At 46.0% G+C, this 22,371-nt stretch overlaps 1 protein-coding gene across 3 annotated transcripts in view; it reads right to left on the reverse strand.

The window, feature by feature from the left end:
• TATDN2 (TatD DNase domain containing 2) overlaps positions 1 to 22,371 on the reverse strand; it is a 53,268-nt gene that overhangs the window by 26,565 nt on the left and 4,332 nt on the right. For all 3 annotated transcript variants that reach the window (XR_012518884.1, XR_005581915.2, XM_039478587.2), the window contains exons 3-4: positions 14,155 to 14,703; positions 4,189 to 5,073 (exon numbers count right to left, since the gene is read on the reverse strand). Coding sequence is in view for 1 of the 3 variants with exons in the window: in XM_039478587.2 (XP_039334521.1) it covers positions 4,189 to 5,073; positions 14,155 to 14,703 (1,434 nt within the window). In the remaining 2 variants the exon portion in view is untranslated. The remainder of the gene's footprint in view (positions 1 to 4,188; positions 5,074 to 14,154; positions 14,704 to 22,371) is intronic.

Genomic DNA, 22,371 nt, shown 5'->3' on the forward strand with positions numbered 1-22,371 from the left:
ACTAAAGGTGCAAAAAATTAGCTGGGCATGGTGGCGTGTGCCTGTAATCCCAGCTACTTAGGAGGCTGAGGCAGGAGAATTGCCTGAGCCCAGGAGGCGGAGGTTGCGGTGAGCCGAGATCGCGCCATTGCACTCCAGCCTGGGTAACAAGAGCGAAACTCCGTCTCAAAAAAAAAAAAAAAAACTCATTTCCCAATCTCTTTTTTTAATACAAACACACGCATACAACCTGTGTTTCTTTGATTTTAAGACAAGTGTTTGGAAGATAAGCACTTTGCAATTGTTCCTTGCAATTTTATTATCCCTTGCAATTTTCCAAGGGACAACATTACATTTATAATGTTTCATAAAACACATTCAGATTTCAAAAATGTTAAGATGGAATACGAATTAATTAGAATACAGGAACTTGTGGTTGGACAGGAGCTATTCGCAGCAATTGTCCTCACCAGGAACCCAGCTGAAAAAGAACAGGAGTGAAGGAGGTACAGATGAGTTATTATCCAGCATAGTTACTCATTTCTACCTGCCTAAGCTTGGGTTCCTAACTGAGCCATCATTTCTACGGATTCCAGAGTTAGTCTCTCCTGGGGGTTGCCCTGGGCATCTCTTGCATATTTATTATCTTAATAATTAATTAATTCCTCTTTAACACAAGTAAAGAGATGTGACCTGGCTAGCAAAGGACAGTCTACTCTCCCAATATGAGTGTATTTCATACTCATATTGGCTGACATGTGCAACTTACACACAAACTATTCATGATCTAACTCTTATGAGTTAAATAATCTGTAAACGCACAGATAAACAAGGAAAAAGTTAACAGTAATTTGCTCTGAGCGGCAGAATAACTACCCATGCTTTCTCCCATTGTTTTGCTTTTCTCTTCCAATGCTTCCAGAAAATCTTAGGTACAGCATCCAAGCTCTCTTACAATAAGCCAGGTCTGGACCCTTATCATCTTGACCAGATACAGTCCTTTCATAGGCTTTTATTTTTTTAATGTAATAGAGACAGGGTCTCACTATGGTGCCTAGGCTGATCTTGAACTCGTAGGCTCAAGCAATCTCTTGCCTCGGGCTCCCAAAGTGTTGGGACTACAGCCGTAAGCCACAGCACCGAGCCCTCTATAGGTTATTCTTCTTCCCTTCCCAAGATAAAACACTCAGCAGGACACATCAAGAACTTGCTAACTGCTGTGTTTTTAGTAACTGCAACTCAGTACTGATGTCCAACTAGGTACAGTTGCCAGTCACCACCATTCACCTCATTTGGGTGCCACATTATTTATTTACATCAAAACAGTATATCCACATACCCCACCCGGCCTAGGAGTCTCTGGTGTTGACAAGTATTTTCTAATCTTCCTCTCCTTTACAGGCAGCTTAGCCCTCCCCCAGCCAGCATTTCCTCAGGCTCATTATCTTCCAGTCTTGAGTCTTACCTCACCAAGCCAAATGACACCTTCGAGACTGTATTTATCACCCTATGCTATCACTTCTAGTTCAGTTTGTTGTGCAGAGTGCCCTATGGACCTTTAAATGCAGATCTGAGACCCTGCTAACTATGTTTTGAGACAGGGTCTCACTCTGTCACCCAGGCTGCAGCATGATCATGGCTCACTGCAGCCTCAACCTCTCAGGCTCAATCCTCCTGCCTCAGCCTCTTGACTAGCTGGGAACTTAGGCATGTGCCATCATATCCAGTTTTTTTTTTTTTTTTTTTTTTTTGTTTTTTTTTTTGGAGAGACAGGGTTTCGCCATATTGCCAGGCTGGTCTCCAACTCCTGGCTTCAGGCGATCCGCCCACCTTGGTGTCCCAAAGTACTGGGATTACAAGCATGAGCCACTGGCTAATTACACGTGTGAGCCACGAGCTAATTTTTATATTTTTAGTAGAGACGGGGTTTCGTCATGTTGGCCAGGCTGGTCTCAAACTTCTGCCTCAGGTGATCAACCCATCTTGGCCTCTCAAAGTGCTGGGATTACAGATGTGATCCTGTAAATACAAAAAACTGGCTGGGTGTGGTGGCGGGAATTTCTAATCCCAGCTACTCGGGAGGCTGAAGCAAGAGAATCACCGGAACCCTGGAAATGGAGGCTACAGTAAGCCAAGATCATGCCATTGCACTCCAGCCTGGGACGCTGTGTCTCAAAAAAAAAAAAAAATTAGCTGGGTGTGATGGCTGGCACCTGTAATCCCATCTACTCAGGAGGCTGAGCCAGGAGAATCACTTGAACCCAGGAAGCGGCGATTGCAGTGAGCTGAGATTGCACCACTGCCCTCCAGCCTGGGTGACAGAACAAGATTCCATCTCAAAAAAATTTTTTTTTAAATTAGCTAGGCACGGTGGTGTGCACCTGCAGTCCCAGCTACTTAGGAGGCTGAGGTGGGAGGATCATTTGAGCCCAGGAGGTTGAGGCTGCAGTAAGCTATGATTGAGCCACTGAATTCCAGCATAAGCGGCAAAGACATTATCTCTGGGAAAAACAAATTCTAAAATACTAGAACTCTTACGCTGCCAAAGCACTGTGCTCAAAAAATATTGGAGGGGAAAATATTGACAGAGGCCAGGCACAGTGGCTCACACCTGTAATCCCAGCACTTTCAAAAGCCAAGGCAAGCGGATCAGTTGAGGTCAGGAGTTCGAGACTAGTCAAGTGAACATGGTGAAACCCCACCTCTACTAAAAATATAAAAATTAGCCAGGCAAAGTGCCACACACCTGCAGTCCCAGCTACTCGAAAGGCTGAAGTAGGAGAATCACTTGAGCCCAGGAGGCCGAGGCTGCAGTGAGCCAAGATCACACCACTGTACTCCAGCCAGGTGTAACAGAGCGAGACTCTGTCACCAAAAACAAAAAGAAAAATATGTTTGCCAGGCTCAGTGGCTCACACCTATAATCCCAGCACTTTGGGAGGACGAGGAGGGCGGATCACCTGAGGCTGGCAAATCAAAACCAACCTGACCAACATGGAGAAACCCCATCTCTACTAAAAATACAAAATTAGCTGAGCGTGGTGATGCATGCGTGTAATCCCAGCTACTCCGGAGGCTGAGGCAGGAGAATCACTTGAACCTAGGAGGCAGAAGTTGTGGTGAGCCAAGATTGCACCATTCTACTCCAGCCTGGGCAACAAGAGCAAAACTCCATCTCAAAAAAAAAAAAGAAAGAAAAAATACTAACAGAGTATTAGCCATGATCTTTGGTTGAATGAGAAATTATGCATTTTTTAATATTTTTTCAAATATTCTGCAATGGATACATTAAAAAAAATAAAGAAAACCAGGCTGGGCATAGTGGCTCATGCCTGTAATCCCAGCACTTTGGGAGGGTGAGGCAGCCAGATCACCTTGAGGTCAAGAGTTCGAGACCAGCCTGGCCAACATGGTGAAACCCCATCTCTACAAATACAAAAATTAGTCGGGCGTGGTGGCACATGCCTGTAATCCCAGCTATTTGGAAGGCTGAGGCAGGAGAATATTTGAACATGGGAGGCAGAGGTTGCAGTGAGCTGAGATTGCCCTACTGCACTCCAGGCTGGACAAACGAGCAAGACTCCCTCTCAAAAAATAAAATAAATTAAGAAAACCTGAAGTTTGTTGCTTCCCAAGAAGGAAAGAAAACAAATGTTTTGACATCGGTATCATTAGCCACAAAAAGTCACAAAGTGGCCTGGTGTGGTGGCTCACGCCTGTAATCCCAGCACTTTGGAAGGCTGAGGCACGTGAATCACAAGTTTAGGAGTTCGAGACCAGCCTAGCCAAGATGCTGAAATCCCGTCTCTACTAAAAATACAAAAATTAGCCAGGCATGGTGGCAAGCGCCTGTAGTCCCAGTTCCTCAGGAGGCTGAGGCAGGAGAATCGCTTGAACCTGGGAGGCAAAGGTTGCAGTGAGCCAAGATCAAGCCATTGCACGATAGCCTAGGTGACAGAGGAAGACTACATCTCAAAAAAAAAAAAAAGTCACAAAGTACTTCTCCCCCAACTTCCATAGTAAAGCTAAACAGTAAGAAATTGTAAAGCATTTAACCAATGGTATCTAGAGTCTGGATGAGAACAAGCACTCTGCATTTTTAGGGATTCTAAATTCTTTAGTTTTAAAATTAGATAAACCTTTATTGTCAGGCTTCAACAACTAAAAGAAAAACTAAAACTATAAGCAGACTAAAGAGAGCCTTGTTACCTTGTGCTGTTCTGGGACAGGCGTGGTGCACTTGTAAGAGTAATCCAAGCCCATTTCCCCAAATGCTACAGCCTTGGGGTGCCTTAAGGCTTGCAAAAGATTTCTTTCTTGACTCTCACTGTAGTAACGTGCAAAATGAGGGTGACAGCCAAAGGCCCCCCACACCAGATCCTCTTTTAATAGCTCCTCCCATAGGCAATCTGTCAAGGTGCGAGGGTCACAGAAGTCAGAGATACAACCCTGAAATTCCTTTGGGAAGGAGCTGCTGTAAATTTTTCTGAACTTTTTAAAGGTCCCTTGGAAAGACAACTTGGAATAGAGCATGTCCAAGTGACAATGGGTGTCAATGAAGCCCTCCTCTAGGCTTGGCTCCCAGTGGCTCTTTGGCAGGGAGTTGGATGAATGTCCTCCACAAGGACGCAGTGGCGTCTCCTCTTGGAATGTTCTTTTCTCCTTCACCTCTCTTTCTTCTAAGATTCTGGAAAAGCGAAATGAACGAGAATTCTGGGACCGGCCTTCCTCTGAGGCCTCCATGTCTCTGGAGGTGTTTTGGGCGCTCCCTGAAGAGTTGGGGGAATAATCACTCAGGCAGCTCCAGCTGCTCCTCCCAACCTGGGCTGCATCATTGCTGCCACTCCCTGTGGAGGGGTAGCTGGAAGGCTTGGGGCTGCTGGTCCAATAGCTGGCGTAGTCACACCAAGGACTACTGTACAAATGAGGCGGGTACATGACGTAGTCAGTGGTGAAGGAAGAGGGCTCTGGAACGGCTGAGGGTTTCAGCAAGACAGGTTCCTCCTGAGAGAATCTGACTGTGGAGATGTCCTCAACATCAGACCAGTCACTGCCAGAAGAGGGCTGCTCCATCACCACCTCCCTATCTTTATGCTGCACAAAAAAAGGCACACAACAGTGGGTTAGCCTTTCTATGTGAAGATGGCCTCCCAGGCTATCATCAGCTGAACATAAACCCTGGCTTGTTCTGGCCATGGTGACAGCTTTGCACTGGCTCATTAGCTCACCCTGTCACCTAGTTTCCTTACAATTTCCAGAAATGTCCAGAACTGAGCCAGGTTACTGCTGTGAACAGCTGTACTGGGTTCAGGGAATAGGCCTATAACCGTGGCCTCATCATGCCCTCCGAAAGGCGGTGCTCTACCTGCATCTCTTTCTTACTGACCCCTCTTGAGAAAAATTGCTCTCTAGAACAAACTCCAGATTGGAGATTTTAGAGAAAAGCAGTGCCCAGCTTTTCCTAACACTGTCCCCAATATATTCAAAATGTGAAACTACAACAGTTGTGACAGTTTTATTCTTTTTCAGACAGGGTCTTGCTTTGTCGCCCAGGCTGGAACGCAGTGGTGAGATCTCAGCTCACTGCAGCCTTTAACTACTGGGCTCAAGTGATCCTCTTGCCTCAGCCATCCAGGTAGTTGGGACTACAGGCACGCACCACCACACCTGGCTAATTTCTTGTACATAGGGGGTCTCCCTATATTGCCCAGACTGGTCTCAAACTCCTAGACTCAAGCAATCCTCCTGCCTTGGTCTCCCAAAGTGCTAAAATTACCGGCATGAGCCATGGCACCTGGCCACTGGGTCCCCAAATTATTCGACCCTTCTCCCAATTGAGAGTGGGGTCTGGCCAGGCACACTGGCTCATGCCTGTAATCCCAGCACTTTGGGACGCTAAGGCGGGCAGATCACCTGAGGTCAGGAGTTCAAGACTAGCCTGGCCAACGTGGTGAAACCCTGTCTCTACTAAAACACAAAAATTAGACAGGCATGATGGCAGGTGCCTGTAATCCCAGCTACTCGGGAGGCTGAGAGGGGAGACTTGCTTGAACCCAGGAGACGGTGGTTGCAGTGAGCCAAGATTACACCACTGCACTCCAGCCTGGGTGGCTGAGACTGTCTCAGAAGAAAAAAGAAAAGGGGGGACTTCCGCCAAGATGGCCAAATAGGAACAGCTCTGGAGCACAGTTCTAGCAACAGTGACACAGAATGCGAGTGATCTCCACATTTCCAACCAAGGTATCAGGTTCATTTCAATGGGACTGGTTGGACAGTGAGTATAGCCCAAGGGCAAACCAAGGCAGGGTGGGACATAGCCTCACCCAGAAGTGCAAGGAGCCGGAGGACTCCCTCTCCTACCCAAGGGAGGCCGTCAGGAACTTTTCCGGACACTCTGGCACTCAGGCTCAGGTACTGCACTTTTCCCTTGGTCTTAACAGCCCACAGATCAGGAGATTCCCGCCAGTGCCAACACCACCAACGCCGCGGTTTCCAGCACAAAACTGGGCCACTGTTCTAGCCAGCACTGCAGATTTCCAGCACAAAACTGGGCAGCCATTTCAGACGGCACCTAGAACGCCTGAGAGACAGAACCACCCATTCCCCTAAAATAAAAGGGGCTGAAGGCAGGGAGCCAAGTGATCTGGCTTGGCGGGTCCCACCCCAACAAAGATCAGCAAACTGAGACCCACCAGCTTGAGATTTTCACAGCCAGCACAACAGTTTGAGTTTGACCTGAGACAGTCGAGCTCCACTGGGGGGATGGGCGCCTGCCATTACCAAGGCAGTTCTAACTTTGCCTGGTAAACAAAATCACAAGGAGGTTTACACAGCAGCTGGGTGGAGCCCACAACAACTCAGCAAGGCGCTGCAGGCAGACTGTGACTAGACTCCCTCCTAGCTGGGCAGGGCATCTCTGAAAAAAAAGGCGGCAGCCCCTCAGGGACTTATAAATAAAGCCCCACCTTCCTGGGACAGAGCACCTGGGAAAAGGAATGGTTGCGAGTTCCACTTCAGAAGACTTAAACATTCCTGCCCAACAGTTCTGAAGGGAGCAATGGAGCTCCCAGCACAGTACTTGAACTCTGATAAGGGACAGATTGCCTCCTCAAGTGGCTCCCTGACCCCCATATATCCAAGAAACACCTCATACAGGAGAGCTGACATCTGGCAGGTACCCCTCTGGAACGTAGCTACCAGAGGAAGGAACAGGCAGCAATCCTTGCTGTTCAGCAGCCCCCGTGGGTGATTCCCAGGCAAGCAGGGTCTGGAGTGGACCTCCAGCAGTCCTGCAGCAGAGGAGCCTGTCTGTTAGAAGGAAAACTAAAGAACAGAAAGAAATAGCTTCAACATCAACAGAAAGGATATCCACTCAAGAGACCCCATCTGAAAGTCACCAACTACAAAGGTAGATAAATCCACAAAGATGGGAAGAAATCAGCTCACCTCTTCTCCACTAGGGATCAAAACTCCTCACCAGCAAGGGAACAAAACTGGAAGGAGAATGAGTTTGATGAACTGACAGAAGGCGTCAGAAGGTGGATAATAACAAACTTCTCTGAGCTAAAGGGGCATGTTCTAACACAATGCAAAGACACTAAGAACCTTGCCGGGCGCGGTGGCTCACGCCTGTAATCCCAACACTTTGGGAGGCCGAGGCAGGTGGATCACGAGGTCAAGAGATCGAGACCGTCCTGGTCAACATGGTGAAACCCCGTCTGTACTAAAAACACAAAAAATTAGCTGGGCATGGCAGTGCGTGCCTGTAATCCCAGCTACTCGGGAGGCTGACGCAGGAGAATTGCCTGAACCCAGGAGGCGGAGGTTGCGGTGAGCCGAGATCGCGCCATTGCACTCCAGCCTGCATAACAAGAGCGAAACTCTGTCTCAAAAACAAAAAAAGAAAAAGAAAAAGAAACTAAGAACCTTGAAAAAAGGTTAGACAAAATGCTAACCAGAATAACCAGCTCGGAGAAGAACATAAGCGACTTGATGGAGATGAAAAACACAGCACAAGAACTTCGCAAAGCATACACAAGTTTCAACAGCCAAATCAAGCAGAAGAAAGGATATAAGAGACAAGATCAACTCAATGAAATAAAACAAGAAGGCAAGATCAGAGAAAAAAAGAGTGAATAGAAATGAACAAATCCTCCAAGAAATATAGGATTATGTGAAAACACCTAATCTATGTTTGATCAGTATACCTAAATGTGATGGAGAGAATGAAACCAAGCTGGAAAACACTCTTCAGGATATTATCCTGGAGAACTTTCCTAATGTAGCAAGGCAGGCCAACATTCAAATCCAGGAAATACAGAGGCCACCACAAAGATATTCAAGAAGAGCAACCCCAAGACACATAATCATCAGATTCACCAGGGTTAAAATAAAGAAAAAAATGCTAAGGGAAGCATTTTTCCCCAGAGAAAAATGTTGGGTACCCACAAAGGGAAGTCCATTAGACTCACAGCGGCTCTCTCAGCAGAAACCCTAGAAACCAGAAGAGAGTCAGGACCAATATTCAACATCCTTAAAGAAAATATCTTTCAACCCAGAATTTCATATCCAGTCAAACTAAGCTTCATAAGTGAAGGAGAAATAAAATCCTTTACGGACAAGCAATTGCTGAGCAATTTCGTCACCACCAGGCCTGCTTTACAAGAGCTCCTGAAAGAAGCACTAAACATGGAGAGGAACAACCAGTACCAGCCACCGCAAAAACATACTAAATGGTAAAGACCATCAACACAATGAAGAAACTGCATCAACTAACGGGCAAAACAACCAACTAGTATCAAAATGGCACGATCAAATTCACATATAACAGTATTGACCTTAAATGTAAATAGGCTAAATGCCCCAATCAAAAGACACAGACTGGCAAATTGGATAGAGTCAAAACCCATCAGTGTGCTTTATTGAGAAGATCCACCTCACGTGCAAAGACATACAAAGACTCAAAATAAAGGGAGAGAGGAAGACTTACCAAGCAAATGGAAAGCAAAAAAAAAAAAAAAGCAAGGGTTGCAATCCTAGTCTCTGATAAAATGGACTTTAAACCAGCAAAGATCAAGAGAGACAAAGAAGCACATAATGGTAAAGAAATCTATGCAACAAGAGCTAACTCTCCTAAATATATATGCACCCAATACAGGAGGCACCCAGATACATAAAGCAAATGCTTAACGACCGACAAAGAGACTTAGACTCCCACACAGTAATAGTGGGAGAATTTAACACTCCACTGTCAATATTAGACAGATCAATAAGACAGAAAATTAACCAAGTTATCCAGGACTTGACCAAGCAGACCTAACAGACATCTTCAGAACTCTCTACCCTAAATCCACAGAATATACATTCTTCTCAGAACCACATCACACTTACTCTAAAACTGACCACGTAATTGGAAGTAAATCACGCCTCAGCAAACGCAAAGGAATGGAAACTGTAACAACCAGTCTCTCAGACCACAGTGCAATCAAATTAGAACTCGGGATTAAGAAACTCACTCAAAACCGCACAACTACATGGAAACTCAACAACCTGCTCCTGCATGACTACTGGATAAATAATAAAATGAAGGCAGAAATAAAAAGAGGTTCTTCAAAACCAAAGAGAACGAAGACACAACACACCAGAATCTTTGGGACACATTTAAAGCAATGTCTAGACGGAAATTTAAAGCACTAAACGCCCACATGAGAAGCAAGGAAAGATCTAAAATCAATATCCTATCATGACAATTAAAAGAACTAGAGGGGCAAGATCAAATTCAAAAGCTAGCAGAAGACAAGAAATAACTAAGATCAGAGCAAAACTGAAAGAGACAGAGACACAGAAAACTCTTCAAAAAATTATTTTAAAAAAATCAATGAATCCAGGAGCTGGTTTTTTGGAAAAGATCAACAAAATACACCACTAGCCAGACTAATAAGAGAGAAGAATCGAATAGATGCAATAAAAAATGATAAAGGAGCTATCACCACCAATTCCACAGAAATACAAACTATCATCAGAGATTACTACAAACACCCTTATGCACATAAACCAGTAAATCTAGAAGAAATGTATACATTCCTGGATACTTACACCCTCCCAAGACTAAACCAGGAAGAAGTTGAATCCCTGAATAGACCAATAACAAAGTCTGAAGTTGAGGCAGCAATTAATAGCCTATACCAACCAAAAAAAGTCCAGGACCAAGGCCGGGCGCGGTGGCTCATACCTGTAATCCAAGCACTTTGGGAGGCCCAAGGAGGCGGATCACCTGAGGTCAGGAGTTCAAGACCAGCCTGGCCAACATGGTGAAACCCCGTCTCTACTACAAATACAAAAATTAGCTGGGTATGTTGGCGAATGCCTGTAATCCCAGCTACTCAGGAGGCTGAAACAGGAGAACCTCTACCCAGGAGGTGGAAGTTGCAGTGGGCCAAGATGGCGCCACTGCATTCCAGCCTGGGTCACAGAGTAAGACTCCATCTCAAAAAGAAAAAAATTTAGCAGAAATTTTAAAAAACACACACAGAAAAAAGGGGGAAAAAAAGACCCCCAAAAAAATAAATAAATAAATGTTAGAAGACAATGCTGAAGCCGGGCGCGCTGGCTCAAGCCTGTAATCCCAGCACTTTGGGAGGCCGAGGCGGGTGGATCATGAGGTCAAGAGATTGAGACCATCCTGGTCAACATGGTGAAACCCGTCTGTACTAAAAATACAAAAAATTAGCTGGGCATGGTGGCGCGTGCCTATAATCCCAGCTACTCAGGAGGCTGAGGCAGGAGAATTGCCTGAACCCAGGAGGCGGAGGTTGCGGTGAGCCGAGATCACGCCATTGCACTCCAGCCTGGGTAACAAGAGCGAAACTCCGTCTCAAAAAAAAAAAAAAAAAAAAGAAGACAAAGAAGCTGAAGAAATGATCTAGAAAAAATTTTTTTAAAAAGGATACATTGGAAAGAAAAGAAAATTAAAATTTCCATCCAAGAGACCAAGTACAAAAGAGAGAAGAAATCAAGTAAGAAAATTTCCCAGAACTTTTCAAGGCTAAGGATCAACTGAACAAATTCATCTTATTTTAGTCTTTCCTGAAAACTTACTAAAACTAAAGAATCTAAAAACCAAACAAACAACAAATAAAACCCCTCTAAACAACAAAAACACCGGAAGAGGAAGAACAAGAGACTATAGCAATCACGCCTTGGAGGCTGGAAAGCAGATGGCCAACAACTCCTCACTGGCAGACCTAGAGAAGGCTGACACCTAAGCCAGGCACCAGGAAAGCTCAGAACAGAGCAGCCACTGTGGTGCTGGGCCCTTTGAGAACTGGAGTTACAGAACATTAAAATGAGGACGACTGGTGAAATCTGGTTAAATCCCAGATTCCCTCCCCATACTCAGAGAAGGTGAGTTGTTTTAAGACAGTAAAACAAAAGGATCTCTAGAATAAGGCCGGTCAGCTCAGTGGAGGGAACTGGTATGCACCAAAAAGAGAAAGATTAAGTGACTGCTGAGACCCCCCCCCCCACCCCGCCAGCCTCCCCTTTCCCCAGCCAGCTCCCAGATAACTTTCCTCCTAAGCAGACTAGGAAACGCTCCTCTAGGCAATGTGACCAGTCTTGAGGCTTTCCTAAAAGCAGTGATATCAGGCACACTGGCTCACACCTGTAATCCCAGCACTTTGAGAGCCTGAAGCGGGCAGATCACCTGAGGTTGGAAGTTCAAGACCAGCCCGACCAACATGGAAAAACCCCATCTCTACTAAAAATAAATACAAAATTAACTACGTGTGGGGCGCATGCCTGTAATCGCAGGTACTCAGGAGACTGAGGCAGAATTGCATGAACCCGTGAAGCAAAGGTTGAGGTTAGCCGAGATCACGCCATTGTACTCTAGCCTGGGCAACAAGAATGAAACTTTGTCTTGGGGGTTGGGGGGGGGGGGAAGCAGTGACATGGTGAGGGAGGGAGGGTTATGCTCTCCAGATCATCCCAAAGCAAAGCTTAAAGTCTTTGCACTCAGAGCTTCCAAATAGCTTTTTAATCCTACCATTCTTGATCATGAACAGACAACCAAAGATTACTAGAGATGTGAAGACAGCCTGTAACAAAGAAAAGATCAAAAGAAATAGAAGCAACTTAAAGAAAACTAAAACCAAACTAAAAAACTACCATGAATTCTCTAAAAGAGATGACAGAAGATGAAACAGAACAGAGATGCTATTAAAAAACAAAAGAGCTCTTGGATAATAAAAGCCTGACAGTAGGGCCGGGTGTGGTGTCTCATGCCTGTAATCCCAGCACTGTAGGAGGCCAAGGCGAGTGGATCATGAGGTCAAGAATTCAAGACCAACCTGGCCAAGATGGTGAAACCCCGACTCCACTAAAAATACAAAAAATTAGCCAGGCATGGTGGCGTGCGCCTGTAGGCCCAGCTACTCAGGAGGCTGAGGCAGGAGAATGCTTGAATCTGGCAGGCAGAGGTTGCAGCGAGCCAAGATTGCACCACTGCACTCCAGCCTGGGAGAGAAAGTGAGACTCCTCCCTCTCAAAAAAAAAAAAAAAAAAGCATGATAGCAGAAAAGTAAACCTAAATAAACAGCTGAGTTGAAGATAAAGAAAAGGAAATCTCCTACAAACTAAAGCAAGAAATTGGCTAGAAACAAGGGAGAAAGGCAATAAAATTAGAGAACCAGCCCTGAAAATGCAACATCCAAAAAAAACAGAAGCTAGAAAAGAAAAATATGGCAAGAAAACATCAGCAAAGTACAATAATTCATGAACTTTTCCCACAGCTAAAGTACACGGAAAGGGAATGTCCCATGCTAAGCAAAGTGGACACTACCACCATGAAATTTCAGAGTCGAAGGTTCAGGAATCAGAATTACTTCAGACATCAAGAAAACCAGAAGAAGCCAGGTGTGGTGGCTCACACCTATAATCCCAGCACTTTGGTAGGCTGAGGCGGGTGGATCACCTCAGGTCAGCAGTTCAAGACCAGCCAGGCCACACTGGTCAAACCTCGTCTCGATCAAAAATACCAAAAATTAGCTGGGCATAGTGGCAGACGCCTGTAATCCCAGCTACTCAGGAGAAACAGGAGAATTGCTTGAACCCCGGAGAAGCTGCCTGAAGAGCTGTAGTAAAGGATGGGTGGAGATGAGTAAGATGGAGGAATGTGGCTGGGCACAATGGCTCCCGCCTGTAATCCCAGCACTTTGGGAGGCCAAGGTGAGCAGATCACAAGATCAGGTGTATAAGACCAGCCTGACCAACATGGTAAAATCGCGTCTCTACTAAAAGTACAAAAATTAGCTGGGTGTGGTGGCACACACCTGTAGTCCCAGCTACTCAGGAGACTGAGGCAGGAGAATCACTTGAACCCAGAAGGCAGAGGTTGCAATGAGTCAAGATCGTGCCACTGCACTTCAGCCTGGGAAACAGAGAGAGACTCCGTCTCAAAAAAAAAAAAAAAAAATTGATGCTTCCCCTCAATTATAAGCTGTATTTAAAAACTAGTTTCCCTCCAATGACATCCTTCTCTTCTTCTCTGATTCTCCAGATAAAAGTCTGCCTAGATGAAGACTGATTTTCCAGACTGCCTTGCAGCGAGGTGTCAGCCAGGTTTCCAGGCTCCTGTCAATGGCAGATAAGACGTGTGCAACTCCTGAGCCAAGCTCTTAAGAGGGGAAGAATGCACTTTCCTCTTCTCCCCTTCCCACTGGCCAGGTTGCCCACATAACAAACCCTGAGTCCTAACAGAGTACCCATTTCACACCAAGAGATGGATATTGTGTTGAGGGGTGGCAGAGCATCAAGACAAAAGGCACCAGTATCTCTGACATGATGGAGCCATCCTTCTTAAGCCAAACATATTTTGTTTAAGCCGCTGTTATTCTGGCCTTTTACCAAACCCATATCTTAACATATAAATCTTAGCAGCCAAACCCATATCCTAACATATAAATCCTTAAAAAAAAAAAAAAAAAAAAACACTCAGTTTATTAATAACTGAAAATCTGAAAAGTATGTTAGAAGAAAACCATCAATTTGTTTCCTGGAGGCCTAGTTAAGTAAAGTACTGTTTTAATTCTTAACATTTAGGATCAAACTAGAAAGACGGAACACATTTCATCAAGAGAACTAAAAAGTCAAAAGCCTGGCACAAGCTTGACTTACCTTTTGATTTTCTAAATGAGTGTTAGAGTCATCCAAGAACTCTAGGGGTTGAGAGCATTTGTCAATGACCGTCCTTTGGTCTCCAAGGGACTCCTCACTGGGTTTCTCCTGAGGGTCTATAACTACCCTCCTGTCACAGAAGCTGCTCTTCTCTGGGATGGCCTTGTCCTCCTTCACGCTGACCTCTGGAGTTGACTCTTTCTCCTGAGCCGAAGTGACTGTGACATTCCTGGCTGCTCCTTCTGCAGTCTTGGCTGATCCTTCGTTCCTGGCTGGTCCTTCACTCCTTGCTGGTCCTTCTCCACGGCTGGGACGCTCTGCTGTGCTTAGTTTTGCCCTAGTGGCAGCCTCTCCCTTCCTTTTTGGCATCGATTTCCCCAAGATGCCCTGGATAGCCTTTAAGTAGATCATTGTGGAGCCCTGGTCTCGAAGTCTATCCCTCTTCCTTTTCTGGACTTTGTTGGGTTCCTCAATCATATCACTCTGACCCTCAGCTTCAGCTGCAAATTCAGAGTTTGTGGAATTATGAGCACTATCTTTGGAATCAACCTGGAAAAAAAAAAACAACTGAAAGGGCTGTTCGAAGGGCACTTTCATACATTTGGCAAATTATAAATCAGTGCTGGTTCTACCAGTCAAAGGGAAAGTGATTGTAGCTAAGGCAAAGGTTCTCTCCAGGTGGTAGAGAAGTGGCACTGTAAGAGGGACTGATTGCTGCCATTTCTTAGCATGCATCTTCTCATGCTCATCAGATGATACCCTCTCACTGCAGGGGGAGGGAAGGAGCTGAAATGAACACTCTCATTAAACCAGAGTACAAGCTCCAGGAAGGCAGGGACTACACCGCAGGCGAAACAGCAGCGTAAGCTCTTCCCACTGGAAGGGGCCATGGAAACCAGCTAGCCCAATCCCATATCTAAGGGTAAAGGAAACCTGAGGACCCAGTGAAGGAAAGGGCTAGCCCCAGGAACTCCAGTCCCCAGTCCTGAGTGCACTGTTCTTCCCACAATACTCAAGCCTTCTGAAAGTTCTCTGCAAACTCTTTCCCTCAAATAATCATCTTGGTTTTGGAAAATGCCTCGGTTTCTCAGCAACTGCACCACGGTCAATCAAGATAGACTGCTCCCAATTAGGAACTGCCTCTGAGACTGAAGTGATGACTCAGCCCCCTTTTGCACCCACTCACTCCAGGACTCCACCCAGAAAAAGCTAGACTTTTTTTTTTTTTTAATAAATTTTTAGGAAGATCTTACCCAAAAAAAGCTAGACTTTTTGTTTGCAAGACTATTTTGCTGTGATATTCCGATCCAATCTAATCCCAGCCGGGTGTGTAAACACGCCACAAATGTAGGGCCATTCCATAAGCAGTGACCCATTATTCCATTTGCACTCCTAAATCATTTCTATTAAATTCAGATTAGGCACAGTGGCTCACACACGTAATCCAGCACACTTTGGGAAGCTAAGGCAGGCAGACTGCTTGAACCCGGGAATTTGAGAAGAGCCTGGCCAACATGGCAAACCCCATCTCTATAATAATATGCGGGTGCAGTGGCTCATGCCTGCAATTCCAACACTTTGGGAAGCCGAAGCAGGAGGATCATTTGGGCTCAGGAGTTCAACACCAACTAAGGCAACATGGAAAAACCGCATGTGCCTGTGATTCCAGCTACACAGGAGGCTGAGGCACAAGAATTACTTGAACCTGGGAGGCAGATGTTGCAGTGAGCCATGGTGGTGCCACTGCACTCCAGCCTGGGTGACAGAGTGAGATCCTGTCTTTAAAAAAAAAAAAAGTTTTATATGTATATATTTGCAAACAAAGCCTAAAAAGCTAAACTGTTTATAATGGATCTCTTTGGGGAATGCAGGGAAGTGGAAAGAAAGTTAAGCTCTGCTAGGCACAGTGGCTCACGCCTATAATCCCAGCACTTTGGGAGGCCAAGGCAGGTGGATCCACCTGAGGTCATGAGTTCAAGACCAGCCTGGCCAACACGGCAAAACCCCGTCTACTAAAAATACAAAAATTAGCCAGGGGTGGTGGCACATGCCTGTAGTCCTAGCTACGCAGTAGGCTGAGCCAGAAGAATCACTTGAACCTGGGAGGTGGAGGTTTCAGTGAGTTGAGATCACACCACTTGCACTCTAGCCTGGGCAACAAGGACGAAACTTCGTCTCCTAAAAAAAGAGGCTTAGACTCTTATATCACAAGCTTCCTGTATCCATTTGAAATTTTTTTTCCAAAGAGAATGTATCTTTGTTTAAAAAAAAAAAATCATCCAGAGTCTAGGACCAAAGAAAAATAAAACTTAAAAGAATCATAAACCTTTAGAAATGCATACTTGTTGGCTGGGCGCAGTGGCTCACACCTGTAATCTCAGCACTTTGGGAGGCTGAGGTGGGTAGATCACCTGACGTCAGGTGTTCGAGACCAGCCTGGGCAACATGGTGAAACCCCATCTCTATTGAAATTACAAAATGAGCCAGGCATGGTGGCATGTGCCTGTAGTCTCAGCTATTTGGGAGGCTGAGGCAGGAGACTGCTTGAACCCAGGAGGTGGAGGTTGCGGTGAGCCAAGATCGCACCATTGCACTCCAGCCTGGGCAGCCAAAGCCAAACTCCGTCTCCAAAAAAAAAAAAAAAAAGAGAGAAGAGAAGAAAAATGTACTTGTTAATATAAGCACATTTTTTCCTGAAAGTACTCAAACTGTTGGCAGCTAGCTGCTAACTTCATGGAGATGAACAGAAAAGGTGGTGTTTGCTATCATTTTGAACCTCTCTGGACTTTAAATTTTCTTACTTTCTGAAATTTCTAATGTGTCTACAGGGATTATTTGTTAAAGGAGATTATGGATCATTTTTGTTTTTTCTTTTTTGAGACAGAGTCTCACTCTGTCACTCAGGCTAGAGTGCAGTGGTGCGATCTTGGCTCACTGCAACCTCCGCCTCCCGGGTTCAAGCAATTCTCTCCTGTCTCAGCCTCCCGAGCAGCTGGGATTACAGGTGTGCACCACCACACCCAGCTAATTTTTGTAGTTTTAGTAGAGACGGGGTTTCACCATGTTAGCCAGGCTGGTCTTGAACTCCTGAACTCAGGTGATCCACCCGCCCTGGCCTCTCAAAGTGCTGGGATTACAGGTGTGAGCCTCTGTGTCCAGCCTGTTTTCTTCATATCTTTTTATATTTAAGTAATTCTAATTAATATATATATATTTTTTGAGGCAAAATCTCACTCTGTTGCCCAGGCTGGAACGCAGTGGTACAATCTCAACTCACTGCAACTCCCACCTCTGGGGTTCAAGTGATTCTCATGCTTCAGCCTCCCTCCCAAGTAGCTGGGATTACAGGTATCTGCCACCACACCTGGCTAATTATTTTTTGGTATTTTTAGTAGAGATGGGGTTTCACCATGTTGGCCTGACGTCAAGTGATCCACCCACCTTGGCTTCCCAAAGTGCTGGCATTACAGGCATGAGCCACCGTGCCTGTCCTCTGATAAATCTAATAATAAACTTGATGACTCCCAGGGCCTGCCCTGTGAGACACAGCCCCAACCTCCCAGCCCACTTCTCCAGTGCCCTCTTGTGCCTGCCACCAACCACCTGCCACCCTTGGCCCAACACACCCTCTTACACATTTGCTGGCACATCTTATTCTCCTCTGCTTGTGATATCCTTGCCTCAGTCCCATTTTGTCTTCCCATCTGTCGGTTAAGGCCCCATCTTCGCTTTGACTGCTTCTCCACCTCTGCCCTCTACTCTCCCTGAAGCCAGGTACACACACACACAGGGTGAGATATGCAGCAAACTGAAGAGGGCCTGCACCTTCAGAAGGGCAGCTGCTTCTCACCTCCACTGGTGCCATTTGGAAGTACAGAACCAGAGTTAGAGATTGTTTTTTTCAAGTAAAACCCGGCATCTTGAATTTAATGCATTTTTCATCGGTTCAGCAAGCACTTACTAAGCACTTAATAGCACAGTTCTGGACCTGTGGGTTTAGCATTCAATAAAAAAAAAAAAAAACACAAGGCTGGGTATGGTGGCTCATGCCTGCAATTCTAGCACTTTGGGAGGCCAAGGCAGACAGATCACTTGAGCCTAGGAGTTCAAGACCAGCCTGGGCAACATATAGAGACCCTATCTGTACAAAAAAAAAAAAAAACCTACAAAAATTAGCTGGGTGTAGTGACACATGCCTGTAGTCCCAGCTACTCTGGGAGCTGAGGCAAAAGGACCGCTTGAGTCTGGAAGGTCAAGGCCACAGTGAGTCGAGATTGTGCCACTCTGCCTGGGTGACAGAGCAAGACGCTGTCTCCAAAAATAAATAAATAACATACAAGAATGTCTGCCTCCGGGAGCTCACATTCTAGCTGGTGAGGGAAGGAAAAGGTAAGACAAGGGAAATATATACATTAGTGACAACTGCCAAGGAGAAAAATAAAACAAGAAAAGGGGACATAAAGTGGGGGGCAATGTCACTCAAGTCTTCAGTTCAAGGTAGATACTTAGGCTGGGGTTATAAATTCTTTTTTTTTCCTTCATCATTCAACTTGATCTTTTTATTTTTTGAGACAGTTTTACTCTGACCCCCAGCTGGAGTGCAATGGTGCAATCTTGGCTCACTTGCAATTTTCGCCTCACAGGTTCAAGAGATTCTCCTGTCTTAGCCTGCTGAGTAGTTGGCATTACAGGCGTGTGCCACCACGCCCAGCTAAATTTTATATTTTTAGTAGAGATGTGGTTTCTCCATGTTAACTAGGCCGGTCTTGAACTCCTGCCCTCAAGTGATCTGCCCACCTTGCCCTCCCAAAGTGCTGGGATTACAGGCTTGAGCCACCACACCCGGACTAGAGTCATAAACTCTTAATGTAAACTTTTCAAAATGTTAAATACTGTAAGGACCTTGCAGGCTACATCCAGTCCACAGACCAGCTTTGCCATCTCTGATTGTAAAGGCCAGGAATGTAGTTAAGGGAGAAAAAAAAATTAAGAGTACAATAATTTAACTTATATCTTCATATAGATTTACAATTTACAAAACTGCCACAGCCGTCAGCTCTCTTTTACAGAAAGTGAAACTGCTGGGCCGGGCACGGTGGCTCAAGCCTGTAATCCCAGCACTTTGGGAGGCCGAGGCGGGTGGATCACAAGGTCAAGAGATCGAGACCATCCTGGTCAACATGGTGAAACCCCGTCTCTACTAAAAATACAAAAAAGTAGCTGGGCATAGTGGTGCGTGCCTGTAATCCCAGCTACTCAGGAGGCTGAGGCAGGAGAATTGCCTAAACCCAGGAGGCAGAGGTTGCGGTGAGCCGAGATTGCGCCATTGCACTCCAGCCTGGGTAAAAAGAGCGAAACTCCGTCTCAAAAAAAAAAAAGAAAGAAAGTGAAACTGCTTCATAGCTTGTAAGCGGTGGAACCGGGATTCAAGCTTAAGTTCTCCCTAACATCCTTGAAGCCAAGGGAGAGGAGTAATGAAATATGAAAGTGAGAAACACTGCCGGCTGCATGTAGTGGCTCATGCCTGTAATCTCAGAACTTTGGGAGGCTGAGGCAAGCAGATAGCTCAAGCCCAGAAGTTCAACACCAGCCTGGGTAATGTGGCAAAACTCCATCTCTACAAAAAATACAGAAAAATTAGCTGGGCATGGTGGTGCACGCCTAGAGTCCCAACTACTTGGGAGGCTAAAGCAGGAAGATCACCTGAGCCAGGAGGTCAAGGCTGCAGTGAGACGACTGTACCTCTCCACTCCAGCCTGGACAACAGACTCTGCCTAAACAAAGAAAAAGAAAGAGGCAGGGCGTAGTGGCTCATGCCTGTAGTCCCAGCACTTTGAGAGGCTGAGGCAGGTAGATCATGAGGTCAGGAGTTTGAGACCAGCCTGACCAACATGGTGAAACCTCATCTCTACTAAAAACACAAAAACTAGCTGGGCATGGTGGCATACGCCTGTAGTCCCAGCTACTTGGGAGGCTGAGGCAGGAGAATCGCTTAAACCCAGGAAGCAGAGGTTGCAGTGAGCCGAGATCACGCCACTGCACTCTACCCTGAGTGACAGAGCAAGAATCTGCCTCAAAAAAAAAAAAAAAAGAAGAAAAAAGAGTAAGAAACACTCTCAAAGGCAGCAGTGAGGACCTAAGATGGATCAAGGTCACTGAGGCTGAGTTTCAGCAGGTGATAGTTGGCTCTAAGGTAAGAAGTAGGTAGACCATGGGCAGAAGGTAAGAGACAAACCACCTGGCTTCAAAGAGGAGACATTTTGTTCTTCCTGGCAGCACTGCCTGGTTAACTGTGCATCTCCAAAGGCAAGAGGGGTAAGTGGAAATGTTGCTCCAGCCCTATCACCATAGCCTGAAGGATTTCAACAGCTCCTGGCCAGCTCCCTGTCTTTTCCTCCTACCCTTTCTCCCCAATGTGCCAGAAGGAGCTCTAAAATGCAAACCCCATCACTTCAGCCTCGGCTTAGAACCCTTCCAGGGTTCTGCATTTGCCTAAAGAATAATCCCCACCCCTGAGTTCATCAGGAACCCTTTGCAGGCTGGTCCCAGCCTTCCTGCCCAGCCTCATCTCCAGCGTTCCTCCAAACACCCAAGTATCCAGGGAATGCAGAAGGGCACGGATGAGGGAAGGGAGGGCTAGCAGTGCCCCAAGCGCTATAGACAAGTAGCATTTCCTGATGTTTGGGGCACATGTTGTTCCCTCTGCCCAAAATGTTCTGTCGTCCTCCTTTGTCCATCAGGAAGACAGGTTCACCTCTTCTGGGAGGACCTTCCTGATGGCCAGTTGCTCATTCCCCTGACCCTTGGGCACTTCAAACATCCCTGTTACAGCACTCTGCTCACTGCCCTGCAGTGAGTGACTTTTCAGTCTGTGAAGCATGGCCTGATTGTCCTTGGCACCTACAGGTCCTAGCCTGGTGTTCCACGTGAGCACTGGACATGTGCCAAGTGAAGATGCAGGAAAGGGGATGTGCAAAAGCTCTATCACTCGAGAGCCAGTGTTTTACAGTGCCTGTGCTGACTTACCCTGCAGAAAGCTCCTCAAGGGAGAGGCCGTGGCATCTTCATCTTGCCACCCCTACCTCTGATGCCAGGCTGGGACACAGCAGGTGCTCCCAGAGGTAGCAGTGCAAAGAACACAGGCTTTGAAGTTAGACTGATCTGGTACTACCCCACAGCTTGGCCACTTACCAGGTGCATGGCCTTAGCTTATCTAACCTTTCCGAATCTCATTTTCCCAGTGCCCACACAGCGTCAGTGCTTAAATATTTGTTAATTGATACGAAGTTATTTACTAACAGATATGTAGAGATAATACCACCTATTTCACGACACTGTTGGGATCATGTGCCAGTCTATAGGTCAAACATTAAGAATCATAGTTGATCAAGCCCCATCACACATGCTCAAATTTTCCCTTCCATTCTTCCTACTCTAAATTGAATGTAGACATTTAGATGTCATAGTAAAGATGATCTGGAGTACATGAAGGTGCTCATCACACAGTTAACCTTCTCTATGAAGAGTAAACTAAGATTATCAGCTAACATCAGAATGTAAGAAAACCTCTCCAACTGTCCTGGAGGTAAGAAGGGAACAATGTGAGGTCAGATAGCAGGGATCTCTACTGATTCTAAAATGACCAGTCTAACAGCCTCCCCTCGGAATATCCTGTGACCTGGCAGACAGAGCTATGTTAAAGGCTGCAGGGAGGAGGGAACAAAAGTCAACTGTGTAACCCTCAACGTTTACAGAGCAACGCCAGGCACAGTAGCTCACACCTGTAATCCCAGCACTTTGGGAGGCCAAGGTCGGAGGATTGTCTGAACCCAGGACATTGAGACCAGCCTGGACTACAGAGAGAGAATCTTGTCTTTACAAAACATAAATTAGCCAGGCATGGTGGCACATGCCTGTAGTTCCAGCTACTTGGGAGGCTGAAGCAGGAGGATTGCTTGAGCCCAGGAGGTTGAGCTGCAGTGAGCAATGATCATGCCACTGCACTCCAGTCTGGGTAACAGAGCAAGAACCTGTCTGAAAGAAAAAAAAAGTTTACAGAACAGACACAGGAGAGTAGTGAGAGGACTCTAGAAGAACCTGGGGATGAACATGCCATTTTTTGAGTACCCCTCACAGCTGTGCTTGCTGAAAGACTTAGGACCATGACAAGCAAGTTCACAGATGACTGCAGAGCAAGGGAGGAGCAGGTACAGATGA

This window comes from Saimiri boliviensis, chromosome 8 (assembly GCF_048565385.1).
Source record: "Saimiri boliviensis isolate mSaiBol1 chromosome 8, mSaiBol1.pri, whole genome shotgun sequence".
NCBI classification, from domain to species: Eukaryota; Metazoa; Chordata; class Mammalia; order Primates; family Cebidae; genus Saimiri; species Saimiri boliviensis.